Source organism: Salvelinus namaycush, chromosome 16 (genome assembly GCF_016432855.1).
Source record: "Salvelinus namaycush isolate Seneca chromosome 16, SaNama_1.0, whole genome shotgun sequence".
In the NCBI taxonomy this organism is placed as follows: Eukaryota; Metazoa; Chordata; class Actinopteri; order Salmoniformes; family Salmonidae; genus Salvelinus; species Salvelinus namaycush.
Window position 1 is genome coordinate 6,161,147 of NC_052322.1, and position 12,401 is coordinate 6,173,547.

Below are 12,401 nucleotides of genomic sequence, written 5' to 3' on the forward strand. Positions count from 1 at the left end.
GCTTGGGCCAAGAAACACGAGCAATGGACATTAGACAGGTGGAAATCTGTCCTTTTGTCAGATTAATCCAAATGTGAGATTTTTGGTTCCAACCGCTGTGTCTTTGTGAGACGCACCGTGAAGCATGGAGGAGGTGGTGTGATGGTGCTTTGCTGGTGACACTGTCAGTAATTTATTTAGAATTCAAGCAACACTTAGCATTCTACAGTGATACGCAATCGCATCTGGTTTGCGCTTAGGACTATCAGTTGTTTTTCAACAGGACAATGACCCAACACACCTCCAAGCTGTGTAAGAGCTATCTAATCAAGAAGGAGAGTTATGGAGTGCTGCATCAGGTGACCTGGCCGCCACAATCACACAGACATCAACCCAATTGAGATGGTTTGGGGTGAGTTGGACCACAGAGGGAAGGAAAAGCAGCCAACAAGTGCTCAGCATATGTGGGAACTCCTTCAAGACTGTTGGAAAAGCATTCCTCATGAAGCTGGTTGAGAGAATGCCAAGAGTGTGCAAAGCTGTCATCAAGGCAAAGGGTGGCTACTTTGAAGAATCTAAAATATATTTCCATGTCTTAATTCATAGACTTCAATATTATTCTACAATGTAGAAATAAAGAAAAACGCTGGAATGAGTAGGTGTCCAAACTTTTGATTGGTACTGTGTGTATATATATATATATTTGCGCCCATCTCAGTGAACTAATCCATTGTGGAGGCCTAGACTAAAAGTCAATTTATGCTTGAATCGAAAATGTGGTCGGAGGCTCCATATGGAGGGTGTGGACGCAACTGTACCGTTATTTTATTGTGTTACTATTTTTCCTTTAGTTTAGCAAACTTTTTTAAAACTCTGCATTGTTGATTTAGAAATGTATGTAAGTAAGCATTTCACGGTAAGATCTGATTTGGCTAAGGGACGCTTATAAGCTGAGTTCATCTTATTGACCGCAGATCGGCAGGTCCGAACGCTGCCGGAGACTATGAATTCATCCTGGGTTGTGAGCACAGAATACACTAAATTATAAGGGTTGCAGCCACACTTTTTTTTAACATGGTGGGGTCACAAAAACATTAATATTAAAATGGTGTCGCGGGCCAAAAAGGTTTGGGAACCCCTGACTTAGCTACTTGAATTGTTATCTAATCTAAATCCTTTTTTCATTATATTTTTTACAGAAGTTAAAACCACTGGACAGGACAGGGTTTATTTTTATGTCATTTGGTTATCTCCTCCATCTCCTCCATTTAAGTTGACAATCATTCTCTCTAAATTAATAATGAATATTTTTCTGGGTGGCCGGTGTTTTCATTGATAAATTGCCGCAGATAACTGTCTATTGGGTTTCCGAATATCTAGACAGTACCCTCAGTCTCAACCATGTATCCAGTCCACAATCTTGACTCCAGCCTGTACGAGGGCGCATCCCAGCTCGAACCAATTGGCTGAAAGTAGATCGGAAGTCGTCCACTGTAAGGAGTAATCTCCTTATGTCTTCAGTATAAGTCACCGTTCCACATTCGCTAGCATGACAGCAGATGACAGTAAAAGGGTTAATAGTCCAGGGGGGAAAAATGTAATCTGGACATGAGGGAAGAAGAGAAAACGCTATGACAAAATGCATCTTTGCTGTCATGGGTGTCTGTTGCAGTAGAGGAATGTTGGTTGACGAATGTTAAAATACCCACATCGACTGACTGGCTTTTTGTGGTGTGGTACTTAAGTAGTGCGACAAAGCAAAAAAAAAAAAAGTACTATACTCCTACTCGATTTAGTCTTACTGCATGGATCAAATTATACTGTAGCTTGGATTAAAGGGCTAGTTGGGTATGGGGAGCCTTGCATGACCTTTTACAAAACATTAGAGCGCCAATCATGAACAGTAGTGATGTGGGAAAAAATCTGACGATATATTGTATAGTATCGTTTTGACAATATCACTTTATTATTTATGCGGTAGTTGGCTGTATCTGCACCAAAACTCCAGTATTTTTCTTTCATAGCCTGTTCTCCATCTTCTTTTTAAATAGGGGGCCAATTTGTATTCAGCACTTATTTCCATGACTGATCTAAACTAGTTTTCTCATGGCTTTCTTCTCCCTCTGCAGACCAACTATCCACAGACAGCGCTAACTCTGGCTCCTCTACCAACGATGAGTGTTTTTTTGTACAACAGAGGGGGGGGACACCGGGGACAATGTCGAGGACACATACCCCAGCACGTAAGAGGGTTTGACCCATACGTTGGGGGAAGGAGAAATCCACTACCACCCCGCGACACCTACCAATTGAGATCCAGGACGGGCCCCCAGTCCAACAGGAGCTAAATGTGTTCAACTTATCAAGTAAGACCCTGACATCAGCTCAACTTAGTGTTCTCAATAAGGGCTTATCATTTGTACCCATTAATGACTTTGACGTCCAGATATATCTATTCAAGTTTTTCCATAATCTGAGATTGCTTGAGTTCTTTGATAAGAGTGAAACATGACTCCACTTGAAGTGTCATCAACAGTGAGATGTATACATAGGTTTACCACGCTAATCAATAGACGTACCTGCCCTACCGTGAGTCAAGGAGGAGTTGGAGCCATTAACCCAGCTGAGGTACCGAGAGAACCATATTTAGAGCAAGAAGTTAATTCATACCTCCTTCCAAATGCAATGCGTCCATAGAAACCTTCTGAAGGATTGTTGAAAATGATGTAGGTGACCTACTGAAAGACAGAAACACAAAGCCTATGATAACCCGAGTAGAGACGAGAGGATAGCTCTTAAGGACTTAGTCAGATCCTTCGATTATAATTACAAAAAAAAGTGACAAAGTAGGAGGGATTTGCATACAAAACAAATGTGACTATGTGAATAAATGTCGCCAACAACTATGTAAACGTGACTTCTATCGCAAACTGAATTGTGACATCTCATCCACAGTGGAAAGCTGTTTGGAATCAGGACAAATCACCAAAAAGAGAATGTGACATTTCTTAAGATACCAACTTTCTATACAGTCGCTAAATTACACAAACAAGTGTCTCCTCCTCCAGGTAGACCCATTGTAGCGGCAAGACTGACATCCAACATTTCTACGTTTCTACAGTTAACTGGTTCAACACACTAGACTAAGATGAATACATTCTAATGTAAAAAGAAAAAAAAAAGACTCAAATTGTCCACATTACAAAAACCTAAAGATCTTGGGGTCTAACTGCACCACATTTTAAACTTTACCATCTGGCAAACCAATTCCACTACATAGTAAAATAAATGTATCCCAATCAACAACAAACCCCTGGCTAGAAATAGAACAAAGAATGCAAATCACTCTATAAGTGACCTACCATTCCTCAACCAGACTATAAAGAACCTCAACAAATCACTCTATAAGTGACCTACCATTCCTCAACCAGACTATAAAGAACCTCAACAAATCACTCTGTAAGTGACCTACCATTCCTCAACCAGACTATAAAGAACCTCAACAAATCACTCTGTAAGTGACCTACCATTCCTCAACCAGACTATAAAGAACCTCAACAAATCACTCTGTAAGTGACCTACCATTCCTCAACCAGACTATAAAGAACCCCAACTGCTTCAAAAACCAGGTCATCATCTCGACAACTCCGACAGCTTGGTGGAAAATCAATAAGATCACAAATTACACCCCAGCACTAAATTAATTCACCCCAATCTGGAACAACCCAGGGTTTCAAATCAACAAGAAACTGCCCATGTTCAACTCATGGAAACCGAGAAATCACCCATCTACAACACATATTTGAAAATGGCTCACTAATACCACTCCCTGAACTAATCTAGAAATATGACAACCGCTAGTGAAAGCTTCTACAATATCTCCAATTTAAAAAATCTCTGCAAACCAAAATCAATCTATTAAACACTTTCCTTCAAACACCACTACTAGAACAGCTGGCAGGCATAGCCAAATCAAAATAAACAATTCTCCATATTATACAGACTCCTATAAAAAACATTTGGCATTTTAATAATTTAGTAGATGCTCTTATCCAGAGTGACTTACAGCAGCAATTAGGGTCAAGTGCCTTGCTCAAGGGCATATCAACAGATTTTTCACCTAGTCCTAGTCGACGCTTTTCGGTTAGGCTAGGCTACCTGCCACCAGATACCAATCTCTCTCTACCGGTCACAGAATGCAATCACTACCCAATATCAATTTCTGGAAACCAATCAGCAATAACATCTTCAGTTATGACTAACAACCCTAGCACACAACTTATACAGTACAAGATCATTCACAGAGCACATAACCCCCAACACAAAATGCACAGAGCACATAACCCTCACCACAAAATGCACAGAGCACATAACCGAGCACATAACCCTCAACACAAAATCCACCGAGCACATAACCCTCAACACAAAATGTCACAGAGCACATAACCCTCAACACAAAATCACAGAGCACATAACCCTCAACACAAAATGCACCGAGCACATAACCCTCAACACAAAATTCACAGAGCACATAACCGAGCACATAACCCTCAACACAAAATGCACCGAGCACATAACCCTCAACACAAAAGTCACAGAGCACATAACCCTCACCACAAAATTCACAGAGCACATAACCCTCAACACAAAATTCACCAAGCACATAACCCTCAACACAAAATGCACACAATTGGATGCGTTCACACTAGTCACAACACTCCAGAGAACTACTTTCACGCCACCTGGCTCTGTCCAACCACCCTTCAGTTCTGGAAAGAAATAACACCCTTTCGGGTCACAGCATTCCCCTCCCCCCATCCCTCTGCCTTCTTGGAGATGTCTCATCATCCGACCTGCCTCCCAAACATCATCAGTCCATTTCAAATCGCCTTAACAATCAGCAAAAAAAAAAAACTCCCTACACACACTATTACTCAACTGGAAAAACAGAAACCAATTTTCTGTTTTTCAATGGCCACGTCAAAGGGAAAAATGACAGCATCCACCAAAGACAAAATGAAAATCATTCAACAAACTGCACCCCAGTACTCACCTCCCGATGAGCTGATCCCCACCGTAGTGTTTCCTCTAACGCCCAACTTGCTATTACTATTTATTTTTAGCTAATTATTATTATTATTATAAAACAATGGTATCGGTGTCTAATCAGGTTGACATAGCCAATTAAGATTCACCCCATATAACAATCTTTTCCTACAACATGGTTACTTCCCCCAAAGGCAAATGTCAAATTTGTTATGAAATGTTATCTACATGTCCGGTCCTGTCCGCCTGTCCCTACTAGTACCTGTTGAATGTTTGTCTTGTGTCACGTTTGCTTGTTATTGTTGTTTTGCACTCACATCAGGTGAATAGGTTAAGCAAGTGTGGTGGGTAGGTAGGTCTGTAGATGTGTTGGCAAGTGGGTGGGTATGTTAGAGGGATGGGGTCGGTGCAGAGAACAAACAGAGGGTTGTTGTTTTTGGTTGGGGTATTCGGAGCGGCTTCACTTTTATAAAAATGTATGCCCAAAAAGTCCAATTTAAAAAGAAAAATAACCCTTGAACTCACCTCAGGCTCTAAAGGAGATTCTTGAAAAGCACGTTTTATGCTACAGGCAAACCGTTAACACTGTTGATCTCTAATGACGAAAGCAATCCAATGTCAAGATTGCCAACATCTGGGGGTAATTCAGGAGGGTGCCACATGTTTACACATTTATCAAACAATGCAATCTCCATAGACAAACATTGGGAAGTAGAATGGCCTTACTGAAGAGCTCAGTGACTTTCAACGTGGCACTGTTATAGGATGCCACTTTTCCAACGAGTCAGTTTGTGAAATTTCGGCCCTGCTAGAACTGCCCCGGTCAACTATAAGTGCTGTTATGGTGAAGTAGAAATGTCTAGGGGCCGTTTCATGATTCGGGTTAAGCCCCTTCATTCCAGTGAAGGGAAATGTCAACACTACAGCATACAATGACATTCTAAATTATTCTGTGCTTCCAACTTTGTGGCAACAGTTTGGGAAAGGCCCTTTCCTGTTTCAGCATGACAATACCCTGTGCACAAAGCGAGGTCCATTCAGAAATTGTTTGTTGAGATCGGTGTGGAAGAACTTGACTAGCCTGCACAGAGCCCTGACCTCAACCCCATTGAACACCTTTGGGATGAAATGGAACGCCGACTGTGAGCCAGGCCTAATCTCATAACATCAGTGCCTGACCTCACTAATGCTCTTGTTGCTGAATGGAAGCAAGTCCCTGCAGCAATGTTCCAACATCTAGTGGAAAGCCTTCCCAGAAGAGTGGAGGCTGTTATAGCAGCAAAGGGGGACCAACTCCATATTAATGTCCATGATTTTGGAATGAGATGTTCGACGAGGAGATGTCCACATACTTTTAGTCAGGGTAGTGTATAAAAAAAATTCAAAAGTGTGATGAGATGTATAACTGTACCCTATGTATTATCAACAATCTAAAGGATTATAATTTGGTAACCAATTTATTTGCTAATGTGAATATATGAACATGTGAAAGTGTAGATGCAAAACAATACAGTAACAAAATCATAATTCATTTCCATTGAATACAAACCCCGCTATCATTATTCGACAAGCTCCTAATCTGTTCTGAAAGGTGTGCATTGTTTACATCCTGATAAGGTCACAGGCTGGGTAAAAATGATAGCATGTAAGCCATTGCGTAACCCTAAACACTTGAAAGGAACACTGGAGACCTACTTTCCTCCTCTTAGAGCTCATGCAACAACCAGCACCATGTGAGACTGAGGACGAGGAATATATGGCTCTGTTCTGGTTAACATTTTGTAGACGGCAAAGTGATCATCATTCTTGATAATAAAGCCATCTTCATAGTCAAGAATTGTATATGTAAGGAGTAATTGGTTTGATAGTCCATTGTGAGTATCGGGGGAATATTTGTCAAACCTATATGATGACGTCAAGTACTGTATGTATCTCTGACTAATGACAGCACAGTGTATCTCATGTAGAAGTATCTCTGACTAATGACAGCACAGTGTATCTCATGTAGAAGTAATCTCTGACTAATGACAGCACAGTGTATCTCATGTAGAAGTATCTCTGACTAATGACAGCACAGTGTATCTCATGGAGAAGTTTAACTCAGACGAAGCGGAAACAGCACACACCCTAAAAATACGCGAGTATAAATGTCATTAGAATGTTACTCCAGCATGCCAAGGGTGCAGTTTCTTGGGGGGGGGGGGGGTCAGGCGTAGGGCCAGAATGATATCAGTATTGCGATACTCGTTGGTATCGTTGCAAGGAAACAAAACACAAAGCAGATTTTAACTTTAGGAAAACAGCCCTAATGTTGGAAACACACATCATTGTGTTGTCATCCAGAGTCACATTGGTTTATTTTCCAAGATGTATCACACAATATAGAGCAGGTTTTTAAAGGACCGAAGACTTTTGGTCTGCTTAACGTTTTCATTTTTGCCATGGAAAAAATATTGCGATGCTGGTATGTTCCCGGCCCTAGTCAGCGCCCAACTGTTCTCTACAGTATTTGACATTTTCAAAGTTTAAACATTTTCAGCAATACTCCGGTTTGATCAAATTATGTTACATAGCTTGCATTGCCTAAGTACAATATGTTCTATAAGTTCTTTGATGACAAACCACCTCCTACACTACATTCTCCAACATCAGGGTCGGTCTTTTGGATTTCAAAGACCTACTTTATCAAACCAATAACACATAAGAAACTTAAACAAAGCGGTCAACCTGCCACTTGCTTTGGTAAACACCTGAGGGATGGAGAAATATCACCACTCAAATTCATAGACAAAGCTATGGATGCAAGGACTGACCATCATCTTTTGAAGCCACAGTATAGTGTTTGTTTGAATTGACTTTGTTTACAAACATTGGAGTAAAAACAAGCTGAAATGTTGGGTTCTGATGGGGTACGACCGTTTAAGCTCAAATGTATAAGCTATATTATTCAAGAATCAACGGCAATAACAGTTATTTAACAGTCCAACAAATTGATGTAGCAACTGCGGAAACGTATTTGTTTTTCTTCAGAATTCAGGGAATCATTGCTGCAAGCACATTTAGATCATTCCCTCTTCTATCATGACATCAGATTGTCTTGACCACTGATATGCAAATCAAAAAAGTGCATTGACATCCGCACATCCAAATCACACGCTGGATGCTCCTTTCCTTACTAAAACCACATGTTACCCGAGACCTCAAAGCTACAACCCAGATTAGCTTTCTCTCCCCTAGCATTCATTCGGTTCAGGACTGTATTTTGCTGGTCGGAACAAAAAAATAAATAACGGTTCTGTTGTAGAACTAAACGATTTTGAAAATAATTTTTGGTTCCAACCCCTGGTTGTGACTCATGAACTCAGTATATAAAAACAGGAAATATCTGTATATTACACATTGTTGTTGTAGCCCGGGACAAGCATGGACAAGTAAATCTGATTGTCCCGGGCTATAACAAAAATGTGTGCTGTTGGGGATAATCGAGGACTTGAGTTGGGAAACACTTTTAGAATGTACCCATTGATAAATTAGGAAATTGTTACATCAACATAACATGTATGGGTCCTTCATGGACTTGAAAAGCAATTAAGGCATCTGTCACTATATTAGTACAGTAGCCAATGTCTACCATCTTGGATGGAACAAGTACTGACCGTTAAGTGTCTGAAATCCTATTTAACATTCCAGTCAGAACAAAGCAATCTGACACTGATACGTTTACATAAAATATAGATTATATAAATACACAAACACATTGCACATGTCTGATAGGACTACCTTAACAAGAGCACTTAAAGGGCAATAGCAAAGAAGCTCTCAAACTGCTTAAGGGGCATTCTCCCTGGGGAATACATAGGCTACAGGGTTCTAGCCTGTCAATCATGTTTATTGTTCAAGACGCACGTGTGTTACTTGTATTATGACAGAACTGCTGCCAATGTACAGAATCCTTTATGTTCAAGCTCCTACAGGTAACAGTATCAGATAATAAGGGCACAGATACTAGTAGCTAGCAGCCAGGCAGATCAGAGAGTTCAACTTTACATGCCAACCTAATGATCATTAAAAAAAAGACATCATTAATTCTAAATCACAAAACATGGATATAAAAGCTTAAAAGTGAAAGACTGCTCGCGTAAGTGTCCTCACAACCAACAAATCAATCATCTGACTCCAACCTGTAGGCCGACTTCTTATGAGAGCCAGAAACAGATCAAATCAACAGTCAGATATTACAACACCAATAAAACATGAGAAGCACTACAACGGCAATGTTCTTACTCAAACCCAGGCATTTACAATCCTTAAGAGTCAATCTAAAGTAACATGATAAAAAAATCCATCAGGTATCAAGGTTGCGTTTCAATCCACTGCATCTGCTTATGTCGGCCTTTCATCATCTGCGGTGGAAGGTGGCCAAGCTACAGCGGTGTTTGCCAGACCATGAGACATCCCAAAATTCAGTCCTCTCACAAAAACATCTAACTTCAGAATAGTTTACATACTATTATGACCACTCAATGGAAAGGGGAAACTTTTTTTTGTGTTGCTCTGCGACCCCCATAAGTGTCACGGGACTCGTCTGAAGGTAACCCATACAAACGAATGGAAGTATCGAGGTAGTTTTGTGCCAACAAAAATAAGAGGTTAATAATGTGTCCCAAAAAACTAAAATATTCCCTGAGCTTTCTTATTTCTCCTAGATACAGGACAGAAACTTCAAAACCTTATTCCTTATGATACATTTTTTGACTGTCTTTTTTTGTCAATTTTGAATGTGTTATTCTATTTTTATCAAATAATATTTCAATATGTTTGGAGGGGATCCCTTTTAGGATACTTAAATTAAAAATCTTAAAACAATTCCATATTTTAGCTTATTAAACCCGTTTAAACAAACCCCCCAAAACCACACACCAACCCACATTTCAGCCCAACCCTTTTAACCACTCCGACCTTGTTTTCCCCTCAGTGCCCGTTCTGTGACAGCAGCACAAAAAAAAGAGCTGAAATTGTAAATGTTTGTCATCACACTCCTTTCTCTCACACCTCCTCCATTCACGCCTACCTTGCGCTTGTGTTCATCCTCCTCCTGCATCTTCACCTGGAGCTTGCGCACCATCACCTTCCTTTTCCATTCAGGGATGGCTCGGCCCTGCTCGTCGTGTGTGGGCACTAGGGCCTCCACGTCCGCCAGGCTACCCTTCCGTGTCTGTCCCATCAGGCTTGCTGCCCCGCTGCCGTTCCCATTGAGGTGCTGCTCGCTGCTCTTGGAGGTGGAGAGGATCCGGGGCGTGCTGGTGCCCACAGGGCTGGGGGCGGTGGGTGGGGAGGTGGCGCTGGCGGCGGAGGGCGGAGACGTGGGCTTGGCTGAGGACGGGCTGACCGTGTGGGTCTGGGGCGGTGACATGGGGCTCTCTCCCTGGGGGTGGCAGAAAGAGGGGAATAAAGTTCAAAAGCTTCATTGTTCATTAAGGTCAAACAGGAATGTCTTTGGCTTTAACTAAATCATAATAGATCGCTCAGTTGCGATATACATGAACTACATAGGATGTGCAACATTGAGGAATGACAGAATCCAAGATACACTATATATACAAAAGTATGTTGGATTCAGCTATTTCAGCCACACCCGTTGCTGACAGATATATAAAATCGAGCACACAGCCATACAATCGCCAGAGAAACATTGGCAGTAGAATGGCCTTACTGAAGAGCTCAGTGGCTTTCAACATGGCACTGTCATAGGAGGCCATCCAACAAGTCAGTTTGTCAAATCAACGGTAAGTGCTGTAATTATGAAGTGGAAACCTCTAAGCGCAACAACGGCTCAGCTGTGAAGTGGTAGGCCACACAATCTCACAGAACGGGACCGCCGAGTGCTGAAGCACGTAGCGCGTAAAACTCGCCTTTCCTCGGTTGCAACACTCACTACCGAGTTCCAAACTGCCTGTGGAGGCAACTTCAGCACAATAACTGTTCGTCGCAAGCTTTATGAAATGGGTTTCCATGGCCGAGCAGCCGCACACAAACCTAAGATCACCATGCGCAATGCCAAGTGTCGGCTGGAGTGGTGTAAAGCTCGCCGCCATTGGGCTGTGGAGCAGTGGAAACGCCTGAATCATGCTTCACTATCTGGCTGCCAGGAGAACGCTACCTGTCCCAAATATAAAGTGTCAACTGTAAAGTTTGGTGGAGGAGGAATAATGATCTGGGGCTGTTTTTCATGGTTCGAGTGCGAGCCAGGTCTAATTGTCCAACATCAGTGCCCGACCTCACTAATGCTCGTGGCTGAATGGAAGCAAGTCCCTGCAGCAATTTTCAACTGGTGGAAAGCCTTCCCAGAGTGGAGGCTGTTATAGCAGCAAAGGATGGACCAACTCCTTATTAATGCCCATGATTGTCGAATGAGATGTTTTACGAGCAGGTGTCCATATACTTTTGGTTATGTACGTATGTATTTGAAACAAGACTGACTGCCTATAGAATAAAAGGAGAACTGAACGAGTTGCTTCGGGGTGTCACACGGCAGATAACACCCACACAGAGCACCACTCATATCGAATTCCTCACTCATTGCATTCACTGAGTGGACGCTTTGGCCTAATTCAGTGTAATGCAACCAAGCGTGGCGGTGAAGGCCATGCCAGCTCTGAGGGGGAGAACAATGGGTTGAGTCACCAAGTTAGCACACCCCACTTCTTCTCCACGGTGAAAGAGTAAACAGTCAAAAGCATTAAAAACCACCATTGAGTGACATGTTTGTTCAGCCATCAGTGAGTCACCATTTGACCAACTGTTAAATGGTCATATTGTGATAAGTGCAAACGGCTGTGCAAAACTTTTGTACTTTTAAAATGTTTTTCTTTGTTGGGCATAAAATACTGTAAAAACACCAGGAAATCAGCTCCAAGTGATTTTAATTGAAGAAAATCTGTTCCCAAGTATTCTTCCACATAATAAAGAGACACGTGATCATATACAAAATGTAAGCATGGTTTTATTTTTACATTTTCTATATTCCAACATTATATCTGTTTGGGTTTCTTGTGGTGAATTTGCAGTCTACAAATTATTTGTAATTGTGTTCCCAGATTGAGAACATAATTACATAATTATCCGCTCAAGAAGAAAAATCAGTCCGCGGCTCAATCTAGTTAATGATCCCTGACATACAGTGTATGTTGATCATGTGGGATGAAAGCTGGTCTCATGTTGCAGAGTGTGTCTAGTCACTTCAATGAGGTTTCACGGGTAAGTTCACTTCCTTCTGCATCCTTCTGATGCCCTAAGTCAAATTTTCACTTTGTCTCCTATTGACACTAAAGCGTGACTAAGTGAAAATGTTACTTAAATTGGAGTTAGGATTTGAC

At 41.5% G+C, this 12,401-nt stretch overlaps 1 protein-coding gene across 1 annotated transcript in view; it reads right to left on the reverse strand.

Moving 5' to 3' along the window:
• LOC120060591 (espin-like) overlaps positions 1-12,401 on the reverse strand; it is an 83,534-nt gene that overhangs the window by 10,146 nt on the left and 60,987 nt on the right. The window contains 1 exon segment of the mRNA XM_039009966.1: positions 10,097-10,450. Within this exon segment, the coding sequence (XP_038865894.1) occupies positions 10,097-10,450 (354 nt within the window).